Genomic DNA, 23,851 nt, shown 5'->3' on the forward strand with positions numbered 1-23,851 from the left:
TTATTAGACTAAGAAGGGTGTCTTGTTGTTGCTTTGTTTCTGATATTTGTTGGTTTGAGTTGGAGCCAATCAAGAGTGAGCTGAAGTTCTTGACAGATCTTCTGTTTGCACATGTGCACATTTGCCTGGGCTTGGGTCTCACCCTTTGGGGTGAATGGGCCAATCAGAAATGCCCACAAATTCCTATCAGCCTTACAGCAGGGTTCTCGACCCTCTTACTACGGTTCCTCATATTGTGCTGACCTCCAACCATAAAATTATTTTTGTTCCTACTTCATAATTGTAATTCTGATACTATTATGAATATCATCAATATCTGTGCTTTCCAATGGTCTTAGGTGACCCCTGGGAAAGGGTCATTCGACCCCCAAGGGGTCACAACACACAGATGGAGAACCATTGCCTTACAAGCTGTCTCCTCTGCTGGGAATTCAGCAGGCTATCTTAAGCCTTTGCCTTGCTCGGATTTGCAGAGGTGATGAGAACAGAGCCTGCCTTCTGCCTCTCTCTAGCTAGCCCTCCGAGAATCACTGGAACTCCCTTGAACCTGCTGTGACTGGGGAGCTCCTCCATCTGGCTGCTGTGACACTCAGATGTGCCTCATGAAAACACTTCACAAGTAGTGTTTTGTTACTCTGCTCCTCAGTGCTAACTTGACATTTGTATTTATCACGTTACTTTCAAGCCTGTTGATACTTGTGATTTTCAAGTGACTCTGAATGATTCTCACTCTAAAATGCATTTTTGTAAAAGTATGTTTCTCACACACACAAACACACAAGTGGTAAACAGTTGCTTATTTACCTGTGTTTATAGTATGTGTGTGTCTGTGTCTGTGTGTGTATCTGTGTGTGTGTCTGTATTATCCCATAATTGAACAACTTGTCTTCGTTCACAAAAGCATACTTGTAAAATAAAGTATGTTTAGTCGTTCTCTTCAAATTTCAGTACATCACTTGGGATATTCTTTTTTAAGATTAATTTCAATATAATATTTGTATTGATTCTTTGGGAATTTCACATCATATGCCCCATCACACTCACTTCTTAGTTCTTTCATGCTGACCCCTCCCCGACCCTTGTTACCTCCCTTCCCAGCAAAACAGCAACAACAAAAAAGTAAATAACAAAACCCCAAAGCACTAGTTCAGTTAACATACTCATTGGGGTGTGGTCAGACGCTTGGTGGCCGCTTAAATAGAGGTGAGTTCTTTCCTTCCCAGCCCCCTGCTGGAAGCCACCCAGTCTGCGCCAGTCATCTATGTGGCCTAAATGTTTCTGACCAGCTTTAGGCGCAATATGACTAAAAAGATAGTAGCCTTTTTTTTTTTTTTTTTTTTTTTTACTTTGATAACTTTTTTATTTTCTCATTGAGCAATAATACCTAGGGACATCTAATGTTTAGAACAGTACTCTTTAGGAATTTAGTGGCAATGAAAAGACAAGTGTTGGATTAAGGGCAGAATTTTAATATTTTAGTGTAGTCAGTCATGCAGACATAGACACTTTGTCATTGGCTCTGGTACCTCATGGAGTCATCTCAGTGGAGAAGTGTGAACGGGAAGGCATGCTTTATGTGCTGTGTAGCAGTAGACACGAGGAAAGCATTATGCGCACGTCTTTTTAAACAAGCCATGTGGTAGGAACTTGATAAAGGTGGAAAAATAGATGCATAACATGGGAATCCATAGCAAGACTTCTGACGGCCATGCCTCCCTATCAGCCATGTTAACGCGCGTGATTTAGAGGGCTGGAGATGGCTCAGCAGTTGAGTGCTGTCTTCTCTCTCAGAGGACTGGGGGGTCAGTTCCCGTACATGTCAGGTGACGTAGACCCTCCTGTAACTCCAGCTCCAAGGCATCTCATGCCCTCTTCTGGCTTCCAAGGACACCCATAAACACATGTACATATATGCATAGTCTCACATGCATTAAGCAAAAATAAATCTATATTTAAAGAAATTTCATTTGAGGATCTAGAAAGCTATCTTCAAAGCAACGGCATCATTGCGAGTCATACATTTGGTCCCACATACAAAAAGGAATGTCCTGTTCAGTGACCGTAGTAGTTGAGAGTCCATTGGTACAGGTTTGTTACTCAGTCCCATGACCAGTAGTCATCTCAGGAAACTTCGGAGGATTAGGTGTGTTTGGACATTGGGTGAAGTTGCCACACATCGGGAACACTTGTGGCAAAGGTAAGTCGGTGCCTGATCCCTGCCTCCCACCGCCTCTGAAGATGGACAGGCTTGGCAGCCAAGCCCGGCAACCTCCTGCTGGTCCTTACCCGATCCAGCTCCTGGCGCTGGCTCCCCACTACCTTCTCTCACCGGCTTCCCTGTTTGTCTCCTCCCCAGACTTCCCGAGCTTCCCGCTGGGCTGACCCTGACCACTTTGCCCAGCGACAGAGCTGCATGAATACGTTTGCCAGCTGGTTTGGCTACATGCCGCTGATCCACTCTCAGATGAGGCTCGACCCGGTCCTCTTTAAAGACCAAGTCTCCATTCTGAGGAAGAAATACAGAGACATTGAACGACTTTGAGGAATCCCACAGAGTGGGGGAGAGGAAGCAAGATGGGACTGGAGTCCAGCTGCTCTCTCATCCCAGTGCAGACTCGCTCATCGGTGGAGCCAGACTGTGCCAAGTATCAAAAAATTAAAAAACAAAAAAACAAAAAACAAAACAAAACAAAAAAAAACTTAGATGAAACACAATGACAAAGAATAACAAAGGCCAATGAGAACTCGGCTAGAATCCTGGCTCCTGGAGCTGCACCACGCTGCTCCATTCACCTCACTGGCTTCTGTGTCCCACGACTAGGTTGTGTACAGTTTAATTATGGAACATTAAATAATTATTTTTGAAATGATTGCTATGCAGGTTTAAACTTTTTTAATGATCAAAACTATTAAAAACCAGAGTTCTTTCTTTAATCAAAATTGTGTTGGTTGTGACTATTTCTAAGCTGCTGCCCCTCCTACAGACATCATTGCCATGGGTCCCCCCAGGGTCTCCTGCAGTGACAGACGCGGGAAACACATTTGATATAATGTCAGCAAAGAACTGGACATACACTAAGACAAGTCCCTATTCCAATTTTATCAGTGCAAGCTGTTTTCTAGTTTAGTGGCTTGGATCCCCCTTGGTCGCTAAAATGTTGCTGCCTGAGAGAAAGAATTGACTCCAGGTAGTCAGTTTTAATTTTAAAACTTTATGTCTGAGATAATGTAAGTATGATAATATTTTTACATGGGGACGGGTGGAGGGAGGGATTAGTACCAAGAAAACACAAGTAGCTTTAAGAAATGTTGAACAAGGAACCAAACAACCCCCAGCATGTTAGTGATGGAAATCGTGACCCCCACCACTGAAATCCAGTACTTCCTAGCGGTTGGCCCATATGCTCAACCACCGACCCACATATCTGATGGAGAAACTGTGTGCTTTAGAGGCCAAGGGAAAAATAAATCATTCGAAATTACTTATAAAACAAGCAGTTTGATGTTTGTGAGAAACTCAAGTTGCACAGGTGTCTCCGCTGAGAAAGAAGGGTTATGTGTAAAGCCACACCGTTTAACAAGAGGATGCTGTGAGGTGACTGACCGAGAGTGTGCCTTGCCATAGAACTCTCTTTCCAGTTTTGGCTAAACACTTTTTAAGCCAAATAATAATATTAATAATAATAATAATTTGAAAAGGCAATCAAATGAATCAGAAACAAACGTGAAGACTTCTTTCAGTTTTGAAACATGTAGAGAAATGTAGTTGTGCTTCTTGTTAGAATAGCACTTTCCTCCCCACAAAAACTCTGTTAAGCTTATGATGATTTTGAAGCATGAAAAATACACACGTACACAAGCCCATGAAGCCTGTCCCTCAGCTCCATTATGAAACGGGAGTTTCTGAAGTTTAATGGGCTCAAAGCCATCCTTTCCTTATAGACATCTGGAAGGGAAAGAAACCTACCTGATTGATACCCTGGGGGAGCTGCTGTAATCAAGAATGAATGTAGGTGTTTGCTGAGGTCCTGAGAGATGACCCTGTTGCCTGCCTAGCAGGGGCCAGAGCCCACACACGTAGTTGGCCATGTTGTGAGTGGTGCATCCGCTGTGACGTCCACTCAGAAAGGGCTTCTCTGCAGCTTTGTGACCCATAAACATCTCTAGCCACATCTCTCTCATCCAGCACGTATGGGCCAGCCTCGGCCTGCTTTCAAACATGGGACATTCCTTAAGTAGATGTGACATATCTTTAAGTACTTCTCCAAATATGATTCCGAGGTCCACATTGATTACGTTTGTGTCTATCAATAAAATGCCGTCAGGTTTCATATTATTTTAGCTGTAGTTCTCAGCATGTTAAAGAGATAACAAATTAGGTCCATTTGCATATTTCCTTTAAAATGAATTTATCAGGATGGTGGTATCACTCATATCTTTCTCCTTTCCAAACGTAACATTATGTTCAACTGCCACAGGCTAATTTAAAACTTAAGTTGTCACCTTGGCTTGCAAAGCAGTGTCCCTAATTGTATTGGTCAGTCCCATGAGTGGGTTCAGGGGACTGCCTTGCCAGGTTTACCTGTCATAAAGCTCACAGGGCACATAGTCCCTGTGCATGTGCACAGTAACATGTGCAGTAATTACAAATGAGACCAGGAACTGACACTTCCCATCTCCTCTAAATCTCCGCGGTTGCGTTTTGTCATTCTCCCGAGTAACTCTCTCTGGGATGCCAGCTAGCATGTTCTTTTCTCATTTGGAATACACAGCTGGGAATTGAACAATGCTAAGCAAATCAGTGAGGCCCAACAGCAAGATGTAATTTTAATTCTCTTAGGAATGAGTTGTAGATTGCATTGCAATAAGTTGACAAACCATAGCCATTGCTGTAGGATGTCAGGAGTTATCTCTCAGCCGGCTTTAATGATTAACCACGGGTCCGTAAGTGGGCCAACATGTGTGGAGTTGGTAAGATGCCAAGGGTAGGGTATAGTACAAACCATCTAATGAATTGCATCAAGAAACTCCATAGAGGACTCATCCACTTATGATTTTCACACATTTTTTTCCAGCCCTATGCTAGTACATGTGTCCTTCAAAAAAAATAGACTATTTTAAAAGCTGTATTTATATGAAAAGATATATATAACCATCAAAGTTTACATGTACATTATATATTAAACGTATCACTTTTGCCTGAAAATGACAGAAAATGACCCAAATCTGAGGCTATAGACAAAAATCCATGCAATAATATTTATAGTCATGTCACAAAATATAGCATACCTAGGTGGGCATAGCAAGGCATATCAGCACAGTTTTCAGATATGAGGCCCCAGAAGAAATGAAAATCTTATACCTGGAATCTAATGTGCATTACAGTTTCACTTCTTGTTCTAAATGGTGCTCAAAGAAGGCTCAATCCCAGTAGAGTCCTTCGATTTCCGCTTTGAAAATGTGTTGTGCTTTTCATTACAGTAGGCTATGTTAGCCTTTATTTTGGTGGTTCTCGAGTTTCTGGTGACTTGAAGGAACATTATGCTAGTGGCCTTTCATAAAGGCTGCTGAATTTTAATTGAATCAGGGCTGAGATGAGTGATGTGAGTAGACCAGCAGACTATGAAATAAAAAAGGGGTGCTCTATTTAACAGCTAATGAAATTTTAATCAAACTTGTTTGAAAGATCAAGAGAAGACAGAAAAGCTCATTAGGGTAGAAGCTGAGTGAGGTTCATGGTGGACAAAACTGAGTTATGGATGCAAGTGCAAGGACAAGCTTCCTCCACCTGGAAATACACTTTGCCTCGGGGGGTCTGAAAGCTCCAATTTTGAGGGTGTCCGCTCTTGCCATGAACTCTGAGACAAAAATGCTTCTGCCTTCTAATAGTGGCTGTCATCAATATATAGCCAGTGCGTTAGGGCTACAGGCGGTTATTTCATTTACCTAAGTTCTGACAACTGTGGACAAGAACCTTTAAAATGCTTCCACCAGTGACGACTGGATGTAACCAAGAAAGATCTTTTGCTGTTGCATGCATTTCCCTCCCCCCTCCCCCCAAGTTTGACGGGAACAAAGTTGGTTTGGATTAAATTCTGAGTAAATAAGCATGAATACTAAACTGCATTAAACTCACCTCATTTTAGTATTTTAAATCATGTGGAAATGAAATTATTCCTAGACTCAAAGTTTCGTTTAAAGGAGGCGAAATGGGATGAATGACCCTAAAAAGGTTTTATTCCCCTCCCTCCATTAATTCAGTAATAATATTCCCAAACCTCTAGACAGGAAACCTGTTGATTTTGAAGTGAGTAATTTCTGGCTGGAAGCCATCTCTCCTCTTTGCCCTTTCCAAAAATCAGAGGATGTTGTCTGTCTTTACTTAGCTGGGGCTCTGGCTGTCACTGTCCTAGAGCACTGATGTGTTCTACATCAAGAGCATAGATAACATTATACCAAGTGGGTCTCTGACTCCCCTAAAAAATAGGTGGTCCCAAATGGGTCTTCTCTCCTCACTACCCCCCAAAATAGGTGGGGAGGCAAGCATGAGCACTCTGAATCTTGAGAAGGCAGTCTCACCCTTGTTTAAAAATCAACTCAAGCTAGCCTTTCAGTCACACTATTTTTGTAATGATTTGCCTTTCAGGCCTCAGAGGTCATTTGGTTTCCGCGATAGCATTCTGTTCTACAGGAATACGTTCCTCTCATTTTAGTTGTAATTATTACTAAAATTAGGACCATGCAAATGACCTGATTACCATGAAATGAACTTGTATACATATGCTGAGAAAAAAATGTATAGGATATGCCAAGGGTTAAGAAATAAAAAAGGATGGAAAACTGGAACTATTTTAGGTGACAAATTGTAACAAAAAAAATAGTAAATCTTATTTTGTATACAATGTACATTTGGGACAGTTTTCTAATACATTGCTGATGTTTTTGTAGTGTCGACACAGGTCTTTTCCGGAGTGTTTTGCCCATTTGTTACAGAGTATTAATGATTTAGTGCAACTGAGTCCTAAAGTGCGTATGAGGGTGCAAGAAATTTCAAAGCCATAGATCTTGATTTACAGCACTGACCTGTGTAACTTTATGTCTGGGTTTTGCCATCCAAGATAGATTGTTTTATAGAGTGTCACCAAAGACTTTTTCCTTCAGATTTATAGAAGAGAAAAAAATTATTAATAAATGACATGACTTTTCATCTGTGTGGTTCTCATTCCATCTTTTCTGTTGGGTACAGAAGGATTTTGGTTCCAGAAAGAACTGATGTTTTGGGAACCCTAAAGCTTCCATAAGAGTTTCTGGGGGGAGTGAGACAGATGAGGTTGGATTGAGTACGCTGGGTGGAGGTCCAACTCTCACAGCCTGGCGGCAGCCCAGCACCCAAAACCAGCCGTCTTCCAGGCCAGATGCAGCTGTACTGTTGGAAGATGGCCAAAGCGAATGGTGGTGATGTGCCCAGTTCACAGCGTCCCTCCATAAGAATGCTGGGACAAAGTGGCAGGGCTGGGCCCCAGAGCATCTGGAGCCTGACAGCTGTGGCCATTACTCCTCTTGGTTTCAACTACTGCCTGGAGCTCATGAATTACTGGCTGGCAAAGCATTTATTAAGCTGGCATTTCTCAAAAGGGGTTTTTAAATAGTTCCAGGTGTGGTGCAACTACCACTCAGGGCTACTAGAGTGCGGCTTGTCGGTGGTGATGGAGCTCTTTCTCAGACTCTTTTCTCTTTTCCTCTCATCCTCCTTTTCACCCTAGTGGTATCTCCTACCCATCTCCATTACTCTTCTATACTCTGCGTTTACATAGTTTCATGGAAAGACGTAAGTCACCAACTTAATATATTTGCAATGGAGACAAAGGCAAATTTCATTTGGAAGTATTGATTCTGTTTTTATGACACCCATCAAAGTTTGTGTTATATATTTCATTTTGTCCTGCTGTAAAAGTGTGGCAAAAGAGGTGTGTGTGTGTGTGTGTGTGTATGGATGGGTGGATGGATGGATGGATGGGTGGATGGATGGATGGATGGATGGATGAATGGATGGATATCAATACCACATATTAAGCACTGTGTGAAGTCAGGGTGTGGTTGCAGAAGGTAAGTGTAAGGCACATGAGTGCTGGCTTAGAAACTACCGTGTCCATTCTTGAGTTCCAAACTTGCAAAATCTGGCCCCAGAATATGACTAAGGATAGACTCATCCTTCAGTTGGAGGACAAATGAGAAGGCTAGTTGAATGACTTACTTTTAAATTAGGTCCCAGCCCACCTCACAGATGTTTCAGTGAGTGTCATTGCTTGCAGAAATACCTTAAGCAAATCACAAATTACAGATGCTGCTGCTTTACAGCCGAAGCAGTTCCACCAAGTCCACTCGGGGGAGGACGGGAAGCTATTTGTGGACACCTGAGTCATTCCACACTGGCCTCCTCCGACCTTGAGCCATTTCTCTGGTTTGAAGAACTCAAGGTATTGCAAGAAATCCTGAAGCAAAGTGCCGGCTCTTCTAGACCCAGCCACGCTCTAGTGGAGGTCTCATCTACAGAAGAGATCTAGTGACCCTCTCCCAGCCCAGCCAACTCAACACTTACCGGTTCTTAGACCCATGCATGTTGGCTGTCAGCGTGCTCTGGTAGAAAGCATTCTTTGGCACCCACCTACCTAAATAAGAATTTTGACTATGTGTAGATCTGTAATTTCATTAAACTCACCTGAACTTTCTATGCCTCGCTTTCTTCATTTTAGTATGACTGTAGACCTCATAGAGTTCTCACAAGGAGTACGTGACTTAGAAAATATAAAACTATTTAAATACAGCACCTAGTGTAATCAGTGTTTACTTCTCATCTGTTATTAGTAATCAGTAGTTTACCCAAAGAGCTTATATTTACAATCTTTCCCTTCACCTGATACGAAAAAAAAAAAAAAAAAAAACATTTTATCTTAATGTTTCAGATTTCATGACCCCAAATGAACTGTGGTCTTTCTAGTATAATGGGCACCTCTGGTTTTCCACTGGAATCATGTTTTGGTGCCTACCCACATGAACGCATCACAGCATTCAGGAATGAGCCATCCGTGAGCAGAAACTACGCTACGCTGCCCTTGTGTTTTCTGGCTGAACTTCATGGAGGGCTCTGTTTTTCATTCTCAGTGGACTATGTTTGAGAAAGCTCAGGACTTAAATGCAGCTTGGGTGTTAATCCTTATTGTTTTTCCTTTCCTGGTGGCTTAAATTGTGTGAAGAAAGAAGATATAATTCTTGCCAACCTGTAAATTATTTGCCAAGTTTGAATTTCTATTCCAAATCGAACATAAATAACCTAATTTCTTTGCCCAGATCTCCTTGTAAAACTGGCCAAAATGTGTCTTTAATCAGGCAGGAACTGACTGTCCTTTTAGAAGAAAAAAATGTTAAGCTGAAACTAATGAAACTTTGAGACTAGTTTAACTATTCCCAGAAGATCCATATGTACATGGTATTTTACGACACAGGTTTATAAATAAAGTACAATTTGAATACCTCCATAATATTCTATTATACAGTTATTCCATATATGCCATTTTAACCCAACTCTTAACCATTTATAAAACATGCAGGTGCTTTTATAAGGCTCTGACCACCTGTGGTATATATTTCTAAGCTGCTTAGTCAGTAAAATCAATGCTGTGGTAAATATTCCTAGAGATAAGATCTTTGTTCACATCTACGTCAATTCTTCTAGGGTAACTCATAGATATGATGTTGGCATTTCAGGTGCCAATGTTTTAAAGGTTCTTGCAGTGTAGTCACTGTGTGTTTCAATCAAGCATACTGGAAGAAAAGGTAAACTTACCTAATAAAAAAGATATAGGATTGAGGATATATATATATATATATATATATATATATATATATGAAGTTAAAATATTTATTTTTGGTTGGCCACTCAGTTGCTAACTGTCAGGTTGAGAGGTCAATAATGATGCTGAGCCATAACTGCTAAGTATCTATAGTTTGAACTTGCAAAAACTGTGCAGAAAAATATTATATAATAATTATCTTTAACTGTTAAAAATATGGAGGTTCAATTACATAGTTGTACCAAAGAACATGACTAAATCTATCTGGTGTCCATCTGCAAGCTTTGTCCCTATTGGCTAGCTTCCATGATGCTGAAGGTGCTGCACAAAGAAAAAACAAAATGCTCGATCTCACCCAGCAGTGAGCACCACTATAAAAATAACCTGCCTGGTAAGGCACACCCGCTTGTGAAACAGTGGTGCGAATGCTGTGGGAGTAACCAACCTCTTAAAAAATTGCATTAAAGGAACACTTCATGAGATGAAACCAAAATTTTATGCTGCCAATGGAGCTAAGAACCTGTGGACTCTTGTTAGTGAATATTAATAATTAATATTCTGTCATGTATTTAGCAAGACCTTATTTATTTATTTATTTATTTATTTATTTATTTATCAATACTCTCCCCAGTGCTCATACATTGGTACTGTAATTCATTCAAAACTGAGCACCGAGGTGAACAAAACAATGAATCTATTATCCCACTATCATTTTATCTTCTCCCACCCGGGGTCCCAGGTACTTGCGTTACTATCTTCTCTGGACTCTGTCCATTCCTCTTCTCTCTCACCTTCTCCTTTCTCCCTGATCTTGGGCCTCACAACCTCCCAACTCTCTCCCCTTCCTCTTCTGCCAAATCCCAAGCTACAGTATTTTTATTAACCAATCAACTTTAAAGTAGGTGGAGCAAGGTTTACAAAACAGGGACCTGGATATGTGAGAATGTGCTCCTTTCAGCAGGGACCAGATCTTAGGGGCCAGTAAATAGCGTTAAAATGCATGGCGCCAGACCAAAGCCCAACAGATTCTAAAGGGAAAACTACTACTATTATCCTGCTGAGTGAACATAGTTACTAAAATGACTCATGAATTATTATGGTCATAGACCAGTACATGGTTCAACCCTTATCAGAGAAGTTTCTCTTTTCAGTAGATTGCAATCAACACAGAGAACTCCTACTGGTCAATGTGTAGAAATAAGAGATTTCAGAATGCCCAGCCCTAACTATGATGTGTATACCACACCCCTCCACCCTCTACATAGATCCCACCAGCATAGATCATCCTCTGTGATCTATGCTGAAGAGAGAGAAGGAAGGATGTAAAAAGCCAGGAGTGGTGGATGACTTCATAGAAACAGTGTTTTCCACATATAACAGCAAAGATGCACCCATAAACTCGTGGTGATTTCAACAGCATGCACAAAACCAGCACAAACTAAAACTAGGCAAAATCCCAGCATAGGGCAGGCAAGGTTCACACAAAGTCCCACTCGCAGCTGAGAGGCTATTGGTGGTTGCTTGCTGATAAGAGAGAGAAAGTCAGTTTTCTTCAATAATATGGTATTGGCCACACTCAAGGGTAGGTCCCCTAACCAGGATTAATTAGCCAACATAAACTTGACTGAATGGAAGCAATGAGAGAGAGAGAGAGAGAGAGAGAGAGAGAGAGAGAGAGAGAGAGAGAGAGAGAGAGATGGGGATGGGGAAGATCTGAAAGAAATTGGGGGAATGAAATGAAATAAAAAATATGTTGTGTACAATTCTCAAAGAATTAATAAAAACATAAAGATATTGACATGCATACTGGAAACTTTTTGCATAAGAAAAAAGAAAAATGGATCTCTGTAATTATGAAACAAAAGGCAGTGACATATCCTTCTCCTATAAACACTAATTGACTGATACTAGGATTTTTTATTGCACTGTATAAAAAGTTTTCTAGCTGGTATAGTATGAATGAAAATGGTCCCTTCTGATAGCCTCATGTCTTTGAACACATGCAGTGTAGTTTGTGGAACTGTTCAGGAAGTACTAGAAGGTGTGGTCTTCCTGGAGGAGATGTGTCAGCAAGCTTTGGGGCTTCAAAAGCATCCTTCCCTTTCCTGGTGCAGTCTGTGCCTCAGCTTCTGTGGGTGTTCCACTGTTCCTGCTGCCACGCCTTCACTCTACCATCGCAGACTCTAGCGCTCTGAAACCATAAGCCGAAAGTAAACTTTCTTTTATAAGTTGCTTTTTGTTGTGGTGTTTTATCACAGCAATGGAAAATTATTAATTTCAGGTATCGTGTCCTTTGTATTTGGTCTTTGGGTTGAAATGGAGATTAGAAATAGAGCATTGCCTTTCATAGTTCATCAATCTTTCTTCTGGAAGTACCTAGAACAATTAATTTTAGTAGAAGCATTTTAAATATCAGCCTTCGTGGCAGTCAGAATCTTCTTTATTGATAGCACCCTATTATTCTTTTAAAGTAACTTTCTATTGTTTCTCCTTAGGGTCTCTGGTTTGAATAAGCATAGCCCACCTTTCATCCTAATGCCAGGAGAGCTGGCTGTCTTATCAAGCCAGTGAGATCAGTCCAGGGTCATCTGACAGCACTGTGAAGAAGCAAGTGCTATCTTTGCTTCAATATTCTGTGCACAATAACAGTTATCCAGGCTGCAAGAAGCACAGGATCCAATTAGTATATTTGGGGGAAGGTTTCACAAGAAATACATATAAAAATGAGATTCAAAGACATAAGTAAGAATGCATGTAGGAGAAACATCAAAATTGAACTAATGTCTATCTATAGAATATTGCACTTAAGCAAGAAAGATATACATAGTACTTAGCAGCCTATAGATCCTCTAAAAAGGATCACATCTTGGGGCATAAGCCAAATTTAGAAAAACTGAAATAATTCCATGTATCCTTTTTTACTATAATGTAATAGAGCTTAAAATCAATAGCAGCACAAACTCATGGAAATTAAATAACTTATTCATGAATGATGCAATGGATCAAAGACAAAATCAAGAAAGAAAGAAAATTCCTGGAATTAAATGAAATCACAATACAATAATACCTCTGAGAAACATGAAAAGTAGTCCTAAGAGGGAAGCTTATAGCTCTATACAAATGAACTATTTTTTGTTTTTTCCTTTTTATTATTTTTCTTTTTTACATATACATTTATATTATCACACATATATACAATAAACTACCTATAGCAAGAAGAACTATGAAATAATCAGGAATTATACAAATGTTACATTCATAGTGTTTTGGCTGTTTGCATTTGGCAACCTCAAAGAAAACATCTTTCCTATCTTGGTGCATCTAAAATTCTGAATGTAAATCAATATCTATCATATCTCATCTTTATAGCTTCAGTTCTTCTAAATAGGAACATAGAACCTTGGTAAGAACTAACATGCCACACTAGGAATGGACTTGAATTCTTCTGTATCATAGTTTCAGTTGATGTGTACAATTCTATAAACTTTGAACACCGAAAATCCAGAAAGTAAATGATTATGGTAAATACAACTTGGATAACATCTAAATATATTTAATAACTATTGAGTAGTTCTCTAAAGTTGTGAAGTTTTTGTCGTATTGCTCATAAAATTTTACATGGTAAAATAGTTGTTAGCACACCTTTAATCCCAGCACTCAGGAGGCAGAGACAGGCAGATTGCTGTGAGTTCGAGGCTAGCCTGGTCTACAAAGTGAGTCCAGGACAGCCAAGACTAACACAGAGAGACCCTGTCTTGAAAAAAAAAAAAAAACAGAAGAAAAAAAAAAAGCTTTGTACAGCTGAAAATTAAGAAAAAATATACTGCTCTTCTCAGAAAATGGTGCTCATATAATTTTATGTATATGATGAATAAAATATTTTCTAGACCTTTCTTTTTAGAAAGTATTTGAATCTCTATGAGCCACCTTTAAATAGAATATGCACCATTATTGTGTCCCTCGGTTGTAAACACTTGCTTGACATATACAAATCTGTGAATTATTTGAACCATTCTTATCACTGATTGTGTGGGGAAATTTTATTAGTTATCAATACACTATAATTTTTCACCACATGAATTCATATATTTTCCTATTAAAAAAATGTGCCAGGGCTGGAGATAGTTTAGTGAGTAAAGGGAGTCGTAAAGCCTAACAATCAAGAGGAACTGTGTTTGATTTCTGGCACCCATATTAAAACTTTCATGTGGTTTTAATGCCAGAGTGAGAAACAGGAAGACAGAACATTCTCCAGGATTCATTAGTCAGCCAGCCTAGCCTCCTTGGTGTACACCATGTCCAATACTGACTCAGATAAGCCATTGATAACTCATGAGAAATGACATTGAGATTGACCTCTGCCCTTTACACAAATGCTAACAGATATGCACATAACCAAATGTATATACATGTACATGAGCACCACATACATATATATATGCATACATACATACATATGTGCTCACACATATTAAATTAAACTAGTACATGCTTCAGCTTGATACTATTGACAGTAAGATGTCCTCAGATGCACGTTCACTGATGGCATCTCGTATATACTCTGATCCTATCATAGGGTGCTAGACATCCTCTGCTCTCCATGATTCAATCTGTGATGAATCTCTTGTCTTCAAACCCAGTATGATATGGAAGACTCATACATATTCCCAAGATTGGCTGCTGGCCTGAGATATAGCCTTGACCTCTCTAGCGGAGGGTTGTGTGTGTGTGTGTGTGTGTGTGTGTGTGTGTGTGTGTGTGTGTGTGTTACATCCTGACTGCAGTTTCCCCTCCCTCTTTTACTCCCAATCTCTCCCCTGTCACTTCCCTTTTTCTCCTCCTTTACTCCTCCTCCATTTCTCTTCAGAAAAGGGCAGGCCTCCCATGGATATCAACCAGCGATGACATGTCAAGTTGCAGTAAGACTAGGCACTTCATCTCCTATTAAGGCTAGAGGAGGCAACCCAGTAGGAGGAAAGGGTCCAAAAGACAGGCAACAGAGTCAAAAACAGCCCCTGCTTCCACTGTTTAGAGTCCCACAGGAAGAGTCCGAACTGGTCATCTCCTGTAACCTTATTGTGGATGTGGTTGCATTGGGACACTAATCACCCCACAAAATTGTGACCTACAATTTGTCCTGTCTGCAAGATATATTAGAGTAAATATGGTACAGAACTTGTGGGAATGGCCCAATAACTGATCTAGCATGAGACCCATGCCATGAGATGGAGCCCAGCCCTGAACTGCGTGGAAGGCCAAAACCCAGAGGCAGGTTTACCCACAGTCCTAGGATAGAAAATTATTCCTAATTATATTCCACTACACTCATAGATTGGCTCATAACACAATTGTCACCAGAGAGGCTTCACACAGCAATTATTGAAGACAGATGCAGAGACCCACACTCATACATTAGGTAGAGCTTGAAGAATACTGCAGGAGATGGACAGGAAGATTTGTCAGCAACAGAGGGGTCAAAGACACCACAAGAAAACCCACACAATCATCTAACTTGGGCTCATAGGAGCTCACAGCAACTGAACAGCAACAAAGGACCCGGCACAGCACTGGCCTAGGCCCTCTACACATATGTTACAGTTGTAACTTGGTCTAGTATTTTCTTTCTTTCTTTTTTTAAGCAATTTTTATTGTATTTCTTTTTTACATATACATTTATATTATTACACATAAACAAAATAAACTGCATAGAGCAAGAAGAACCACAAACAAAATAAACTGCATAGAGCAAGAAGAACCACAAAAAAATCAAGGTTATATAAATGTTACATTCATAGTGTTTTGACTATTTGCATTTGGCAACTTTGAAGAAAACATCTTTCCTCTTTTGGTGAGTCTAAAATTCTGAATGAAAATCAATATCTATCATATCTCATTTCTATCAACTTAAAACATCTATTGAAACCTAAAAACATCTTAACTCCTAAACAACTATGCTTAATTGTAAAACTAAATTATCTGTCCTCAACCCCATCAGAGACTTGAGAAGGAATAAAATTAATTACCTGAGTAAACTGGAAGTGCCAGTTAGCAGCTTTCAAAATGAAAATTTGATCGAGACAGTTTTCTGCCTGAACGATCACCCAAAACTCTCTATAACATTGGAGCATCATCTTCAGCCTTCTGGCCCAGTATATCTGACACACATATTTGTGAGGCAGGAAGTATTGAGGACTTGCTTACCCTATCTTGGTAGCGTTTGGCCATCAACTTCACCTGCATCTAAGCTTGCCCATTTTTAGGCAGAATTCTGTCTGTGTCAGAACTGAGGACATTTTGCCCAGTGGCTATTTTGCCACATTTGAAGCCATCTCCATAAGGAGGTTCTTTGATACTCATCATCTTTTTGAGGTAGGCTGGGTGTTGTCAGGAGTTAGCCTATCTTCTTGTCAAAGAATCTTTAAAACAATAAAAGCATCTTCAAATGCCATATTCTCTAGGTCTCTGAAGCTTTTGAAGGCCTTATCTAACTATTTTTACCTTATCTATCTATAGAATTATATCTATCTGTTAAACCTAAGATGTATATTCTTGTTCTAAAAATAGACTAGTAATTGGTATGACCATGATCTGATCAACTAACAATTAGCTTGTATTACTTAATTATCCTACACAGCCTGAATACCACTTTCAAGGTACCAGAAGTAAACCTTGTATTGTAAGGGTACAGTATCTCATATTACAGTATAAATATGTATAATGTATGTGAAGAATATTTTTGAATTTGAATTTTATACCAATGTATCAAAATTAAACATTTGTATCAATGTACACAATTCTATACTAATGAATTAAAAATAACCTTACTTGTAACAATTAAAGCCTTAAGCTGAGGAGTAGAGTCGATAATCTACTTTTTGTCCTATCATTCCTCTATATTTCTATATCCCCTTCTTTCTTTTCAACCCCTATCTCTATACCTATGAAAGAAAAATAAAGGAAAAGAGAGACAAGAAAACCTTGTTTTCCCTCTGAATAAGACCAACAAACGTACTTATAAAAACTTAGAAACAATTGACTTAATGCAATTCAAGAATTTGGAAAAACGAGATCAAACTAAACCAAAGCTGAGTAGACATGAAGAAATAACAGACATCATAGCAGAAATTAATGAAATAGACTCAAAGAAAGCAATGCAAAGAACTAGTTAATCTAAAACTTGTTCTTTAAAAAGATAAACAAGTTAGAGCCACCCCCACATCCTTCTAGAAGCCTACCCTGCCCTGTGTCTCCAGCTTGTCACAGAGATGCCTTTGTCCACAGTATCTCTTCTCTCTGCAGGCCCTCTGTCCTCCTGTCCCCATTCACCCCAGGTCTGATCTCCATCCTCATTTCTCTTAGTGGGGGAGATGGATAGAAGAATCTGGAGAGGACAGGGGCTCCACAAGAAGACCAACAGAGCCAACTAATCGGGGCCCAAATGGGCTTGCAGAGACTGAAGCACCAACCAAGGACCATGCACAGACTGGACCTACGCCCCCTACATAGATGTAGCAGATGGGCAGCTCAGGCTTCATATGGCTCCCCTAGTAAGGGGACCAGGGACTGTCTCTGACAGTGGCTTAATTGCCTTTACTTTGATCACTATTCCTGGGAGGGGTTGACTTGACAGACCACAGGGCAAGAGGAAGTGCTTGATCCTGATGCAACTTGATGAGCTGGTGTTGGTGAATAGGGTGGGGCTCCCCTTTTCTGAGGAATAGGGGAGGAGGGACAGGGAGGAAGGGGGGAGGGAGGGGGCATGGGGAAGAGAGGAGGAAGGGGCCTATGATCAGGATATAAGGTGAATAAATAAATAAATAAATAAATAAAAATTTAAAAAGATGAACAAGATCAACAAACTTTTGTCCCAAATAAACACAAGAAAGAGAGGATCCAAAGTAACAGAATCAGATTAATGGGAAAGATAAGATAGAATCTAAAGAAATTCAGGATATTGTAAAGAAATACTACACTCCTTTAAATTAGAAAATCTAAAAGAAATAAATTAAATTTCTGATTCATCCGAACCACTAAACTTAAACCAGAAAGAGATGGGCTACTTACACTGACTCATAACATATGAGATCAAAATAAACCTTCCAAGCCAGGCATGGTGGCACACACTTTTAATTCCAGTGCTTGGGGAAGCAGAGGCAGGTGGATCTCTGTGAGTTTGAGGCCAGCCTGGTCTACAAAGCAAGTCCAGGACAGCCAAGGCTACACAAAGAAACCTTGTCTTGAAAAAGCAAATAAACAAAAAATACCTTCCAATTGCAAAAGCCAAGGCCCATGTATATTTATGGCAGAATTCTCCCAGACCTTTCAAAGAAGATCTACAGCCAATACTTCTTCAATTACAAAAAGAAAAAAAAAAATCAAAGAAAGAATGAATCAGAAGGAGCATTGGCTGATTTTTCTGCAAAGCCAGTCTCATGCTACTACCGGAACCAGGAAAGGACACAACACAGAAAGAAAAGTACAGACCAATGTCCCTGATGAACATGGATGCAAACATCCTTAATAAAACAGTGGCAAACCATATAGAGACATATCGTCAAAAGGTTAGCTATCATGACAAAAAATTAAATAAACAGTGCTATCTCAAGAATGGGATAATATCTATCCCATGAGTAATTGTCACTCAAGAAGCAAAGAAAAAGTGTGAGAGAAGAGAATTTATTTGAAAAGAATTTGCAAGAACCTTTTAAAAGCTGATGATAGACAGTGAACCACAAACCCAGGAAATTCAATGAGCTCCAAACAGGGAAAAAAAAAAATGTATTCCAACTTCAAAATGGTCAAGCAAGGAAAGGCAAAAGATAAAGATACACATTGTGAAAATATTTTTTTAATGAGAGTAAAATAATTTCAGACATAATTAAATTTTCTGAGAAACTCCATCTCCAGCAGAACTGAACTAAGCAATTTACCACCACAAAAAGTGAGGCCATCACTACAAACTCTCAGTTTTTTTTTCATGTCAGTGATGGAGTATATGTGCCTGAGGTGTGCGGGACAGGGCATATGTGTCACAGCGTGAGTGTGGAGGCCAGAGCAAGTCCTCTTCATTCTTCCACATTTATGTGGGTTTTTGGAGATCAAAGTTAGGGTACCAGGCTCGTGTGGTAGCCATCTCATAAGCCCATATTCTCAGATATTAAAAGACTAATAATGTATTATTACATTTTATGCCAATAAATTTAGTATGTTAAATTACAAAATTTTCTACAAAGATGAACAGAAAATTTGAATGGCCTTATATTTCTTTTTAAAACTTGGACTTCTGGCAAGAATCTTTACTTAAGAAAAACAGACATATATATTGATATAATCAGTTATATCAAATACTCAAGAATGAAATGTTAATGCCATTCAAACTCTTCCAGAAAATAGGGACAATTTCCAATACCATACACAAAGTAAATACAATAAATACAACCTCACAAAGATGTAACAGGAAAATTCCAAGCTGATACTCCTTATAATACAGACACAAAAATCTCTTAAATATATTACAGTCTAATACAGCAACATATAAAGAGAATAACAGAGTTTGATCTTAAATATCACTCCCCAAACTCCAGGGCTGCACTGTTGGTGTGGTAGAATTGTTGCCAGATGTATGTCTAACCTTATGTCATGGGAGATTTGATCTTGAAGAGGTTACAACATCCTCTCCCTCCCCCTCTCTGTCTCCCTCCTCCTCCCTCTCACCCTCTCCCTCCCCCTCCCCCTCACTCTCCCCCTCTCCCTCCCCCCTTCTCTCTTTTCCTCCCTCTCCCTTCCCTTCTCTTGAGGCTCAATGACCATGAAGTGAACATTCTTGATCTACCCTGTGTGATGATTTCCCACAGGCCTCAAACTGATCAGCTTCTAATTGATCAGAGACTGGAATCTTTGCAGGTATGAGCAAAGATAAACTGAGGTAAACCTTTCTCTTTATAACTTGATTGTGTCTGATACTTTGCTATAATGCCTGAGGCTGACTAAAACAAGACATCTTGGCCTGGGATGCAAGGCTGATTGAAAACTAGGAGTCATGTTACACTCCTAACAAAGTAGATATGATTATGTCTATCTCCGTAGATGCAGAAAATCATTCAATATTTCAAATTCAATATTCAAACCATTCAATATGACATTAATAGAATTTAATAGTTGCCTTATATTTATTTCTGTTGCTGTGATAAAATATGAATGTATTTATGCTGCTTACTCACTCTTGCTAAGCCTTATTTCTCCCTCTTACATTCTTTAGGCTATACACACACACAAATAAACATGCATGCGAGTGTGCACGCATGCGCATGTGCGCGCGCGCACGCTCACACGCACACACACACGCACACACACTCCTATAGTGGTCTGTGTCTTTCCATGTCAATTAACTTACTTAAGACAATTCCCCATAAGCGTGCCCATGGGCCAAAACAATGCAGAGAATCTATCATTGAGATTCTCTTCCTGGATAATTTTAAATTGCATTAAATTGACTATTGCAGTTGACTTAAGGTAGACAATACCTCATTGAAACTTTTTCCAGGGTACTTTAGATTGTGTCAAGTTGCCAACTAAAGTTAACCATCATGGAGGTTGGAGAGATGGCTCAGAGGTTAAGAGCACTGACTGCTCTTCCAGAGGTCCTGAGTTCAATTCCCAGCAATCACATGTTGGGTCACAATCATCTATAATGTGATATGATGCCCTTTTCTGGCCTGCTGGTGTACATGCAGACAGAGCACTGTATACATAATAAATAAGTCTTTAAAAAAAAAGTTAACCATCATGGAAGTCAATTGTGATTAAAAAAAAATTCTTAATAAAACAGAATCAGAGGGACATTCCTTAGCCTGATAAAGGATATCTAAAAAGCCTTGATAGTTTACATTATATTGGATAGAATTCATGAATACTTTCTAAGATCAAAAGAACCTAAACTCTACTCTCATAACTACAATTAACCATTACGTTATATCCAAGCCAACACAACAAGAATAAAAAATTGCATTTACAAAGACTGTAAAAGAAGTAAACCCATTTAACTGTGTTTATAAAACCCAAGTAATCTATCAAACTAATAGAAATAAGTCAATAAATAAATGTCTATGTATATAAGGTCAGCATATCAGAATTCACACATTTTAAAAGAAGCCTGTCACACTGAACTTGAAGGAAGCAATCATCTTTTTTTAGGACAAAACAAAATAATTTAAAATCACTACTAATAAAAAGATTAAAAAATGAATTAAAATGAGAATTCTCTGTTCTTGAGACAGAGTCTTATTATGTGATCTCAAACTCTGTTATAGTGGTGTGCCGTCATGCCCAACAACAAAAAAGGTGAACATCTTTGAAAATTGTCTTAGCTAGGGTTACTATTGTGATGATAAAATATCATGAACAAAAGCAAGTGGAAGAGGAAAAGGTCTATTTGACTTACACTTCCATATCAACGGTGATCAGTGGAGGAGGTCAGGACAGAAACTGAAGCAGGGCAGGCACCTAGAGGCCGGAGCTGGTGCAGAGGCCATGGAGGAATGCTGTTCATCGGTTTGCTTGCTCTAGCTTGCTCAGCCTGGTTATAGAACCCAGGACCAACAACCAGCACAGGGGTGGTACCACCCACAATGGGCTGGGCCCTCCCCTCATCAATCACTAAAGAAGAAAATTCCCTACAGGCCTGTCTGTAACCAGATCTTGGCTTTTCTTCCTTTTTGTTTTCTTCCTGGATTCTTCCAACTTGCTCCCTCCCACTCCCCCTCTTCTGCAGATCCACTCGTTTGTTCCTTTTCTGAAAAGAACAGACCTCCCAGGAATATCAAGCAAAAACTGCATAAAAAGTTATAATAAGACTAGACACATACCCTCATATCAAGGCTACATGGAGGAAGGGACTAGGAAGAAAAGGGTCCCATGCATAAGCAAAAGAGTCAAAGACAGCCACCATCTCCACTCCTAGGAGTCCCACAAGAGCACCAAACTAACTACACAACCATAAAGTATAATGCAGAGGACGTAGCTTGGCACCATACAGGGTCCGTGATTGTCACTTCAGGCTCTGTGAGTCCTTACTAGCTGCTTAGTTGATTCCGTGGGCTATGTTCTTGGGATGTCCTTGACCCTTCCATATAGCTAGAACTTAAGGGAACATTTCACTTTATTTCTTTAATATTTTTAATTTTTTACATATACATTTAAATGTAAGTTTATATATATATATACTTATATACATATAAAATAAACTACATACAGCAAGAAGAACCACAAAAAAAATCAGAAATTATATTAATATTACTTCATTGTGTTTTGGCAATATGTATTGGGCAACCTTGAAGAAAACATATGTCCTATCTTGGTGCATTTAAAATTCTATAGGTAAATTAATATCTATCATATCTCATCTCTATCAACTTAAGACATCTGTCTAGACCTAAAAACATCTTAACCACTAAACAACTAAGCTTAATTGTAAAACTATACTATCTGTTCTTCAACCCCATCAGAGACTTGAGAAGGAATAAAATTAATTACCTGAGTAAACCGGAAGTGCTGGTTAGCAGCTTCCAATGTGAAAAAAATGGCAGTTTCCTGCCTGAATAGTCACCTATTCCCTACAATAGTGGAGCATCACCTTCAGCCTACTGGCCCAATGTATCTGATAGACATATTTGTGAGGCAAGACTGATGTACTAAGGACGTGTTTACGCAGTCTTGGCAGAGTTTGGCCGTTGACTCTGCCTTCATCCAAGCTTGCCCATTTTTAGGTAGAATTCTGTCTGTGGCAGAAATGAGAACATTTTGCCCAGTTGCTGGTTTGCTACATTTGAAGCCATCTCCATAAGGAGGTTCTTTGATGTTCATCATCTTCTTTGAGGTAGGCTGGGTGTTGCCAGGAGTTAGCCTGTTTTATTGTCAAAAGAAGCCTTAAAACAATAAAAACATCTTTAAATGCCATATTCTGTAAGACTGTGAGGTTTTTGAAGACCTTATCTAACTATTTTACCTTATCAATCTACAGAATCATATTTATCTGTTACACCTAGGATGTAATTTCTTGTGATATAAATAGACTAGTAATTGATATGACCATGATTTGATCAACTAACAATTTACTTTTATAATTTACTATCCTAAACAGCCTGCAATGAATGGAAACATTTTCTTAATTGAGGTTCCCTTAACTTAAGCTTGTGTCAAGGTGACATAGAACTAGCCAGCACAGTTGACGCCTTATTAACTTAACACATAAAGATATCATTGTAAAGTTACAACCTTCCCTTTCTTGTTCATCCCTATGAACCCACATTTATATCAACAATCACAATATAAAACATTTTACAAACTTAAAAGTCTCACAGTGTTAAGAATTCAAATACTTTAAACATCCAGTCCCTTATAAGAAAATCCAAAGTCTTTTTTAAAATTGAAAGTCTCTGAACTACGAGCTCCTATAAAATAAAATTTAAAAAAGTTAAATACTCTCTTATTTAGAAAGGTAAAAAGACCACAGTCAGATCAAAGTAAAACCAAATTCCAGCAACGTAAATAACTCAATGTCCAAAGTCTAGGTAGGGTTCACTCACAGTCCTCTGGGCTCCTCCAAAGGGCCTGAGACACTTCTCTGTGTCCACCCTCTGCAGCACACACAGCATGGCTTCTAAGACCAGGCATGCTCTACTCCACTTCTGCTGTTCTTGATGGGCATCCCATGGTAGTAGCATCTCCAAAATGTTGGGGTCTTCTGCTGCCACTGGGCTGCACCATCACCAATAGTGTCTCCTAGAATCTCTTCATGATGCAAAGTTTCAATTTTTTTGAGTCTCCCTCCGATCCTGGGGTTTCCATTGCCACTCAGGTGAAATCTTCATCAATGGCCTCTTGAGCATCTCACAGAGCCATGACTCAGCTGTCCCCCAAGACCCTTTTGCCCTCAAAATCAGTACCACCAGTGAGACTCTTACCAGCCTTGACTTCCAGCACCAGGTATAATATTGGCCACC

At 39.4% G+C, this 23,851-nt stretch overlaps 1 protein-coding gene across 1 annotated transcript in view; it reads left to right on the forward strand.

Annotated features, from left to right (window-relative positions):
- The window catches only part of Ext1 (exostosin glycosyltransferase 1), a 280,002-nt gene extending 277,344 nt beyond the window's left edge, over window positions 1-2,658 (forward strand). The window contains exon 11 of the mRNA XM_051159690.1: window positions 2,357-2,658. Coding sequence (XP_051015647.1) covers window positions 2,357-2,542 — 186 coding nt within the window. The 3' untranslated portion in view covers window positions 2,543-2,658. The remainder of the gene's footprint in view (window positions 1-2,356) is intronic.
- The last annotated feature ends 21,193 nt before the right edge of the window (window positions 2,659-23,851 follow it).

The sequence above is a fragment of the Acomys russatus genome, chromosome 17, assembly GCF_903995435.1.
Source record: "Acomys russatus chromosome 17, mAcoRus1.1, whole genome shotgun sequence".
Classification (NCBI taxonomy): domain Eukaryota; kingdom Metazoa; phylum Chordata; class Mammalia; order Rodentia; family Muridae; genus Acomys; species Acomys russatus.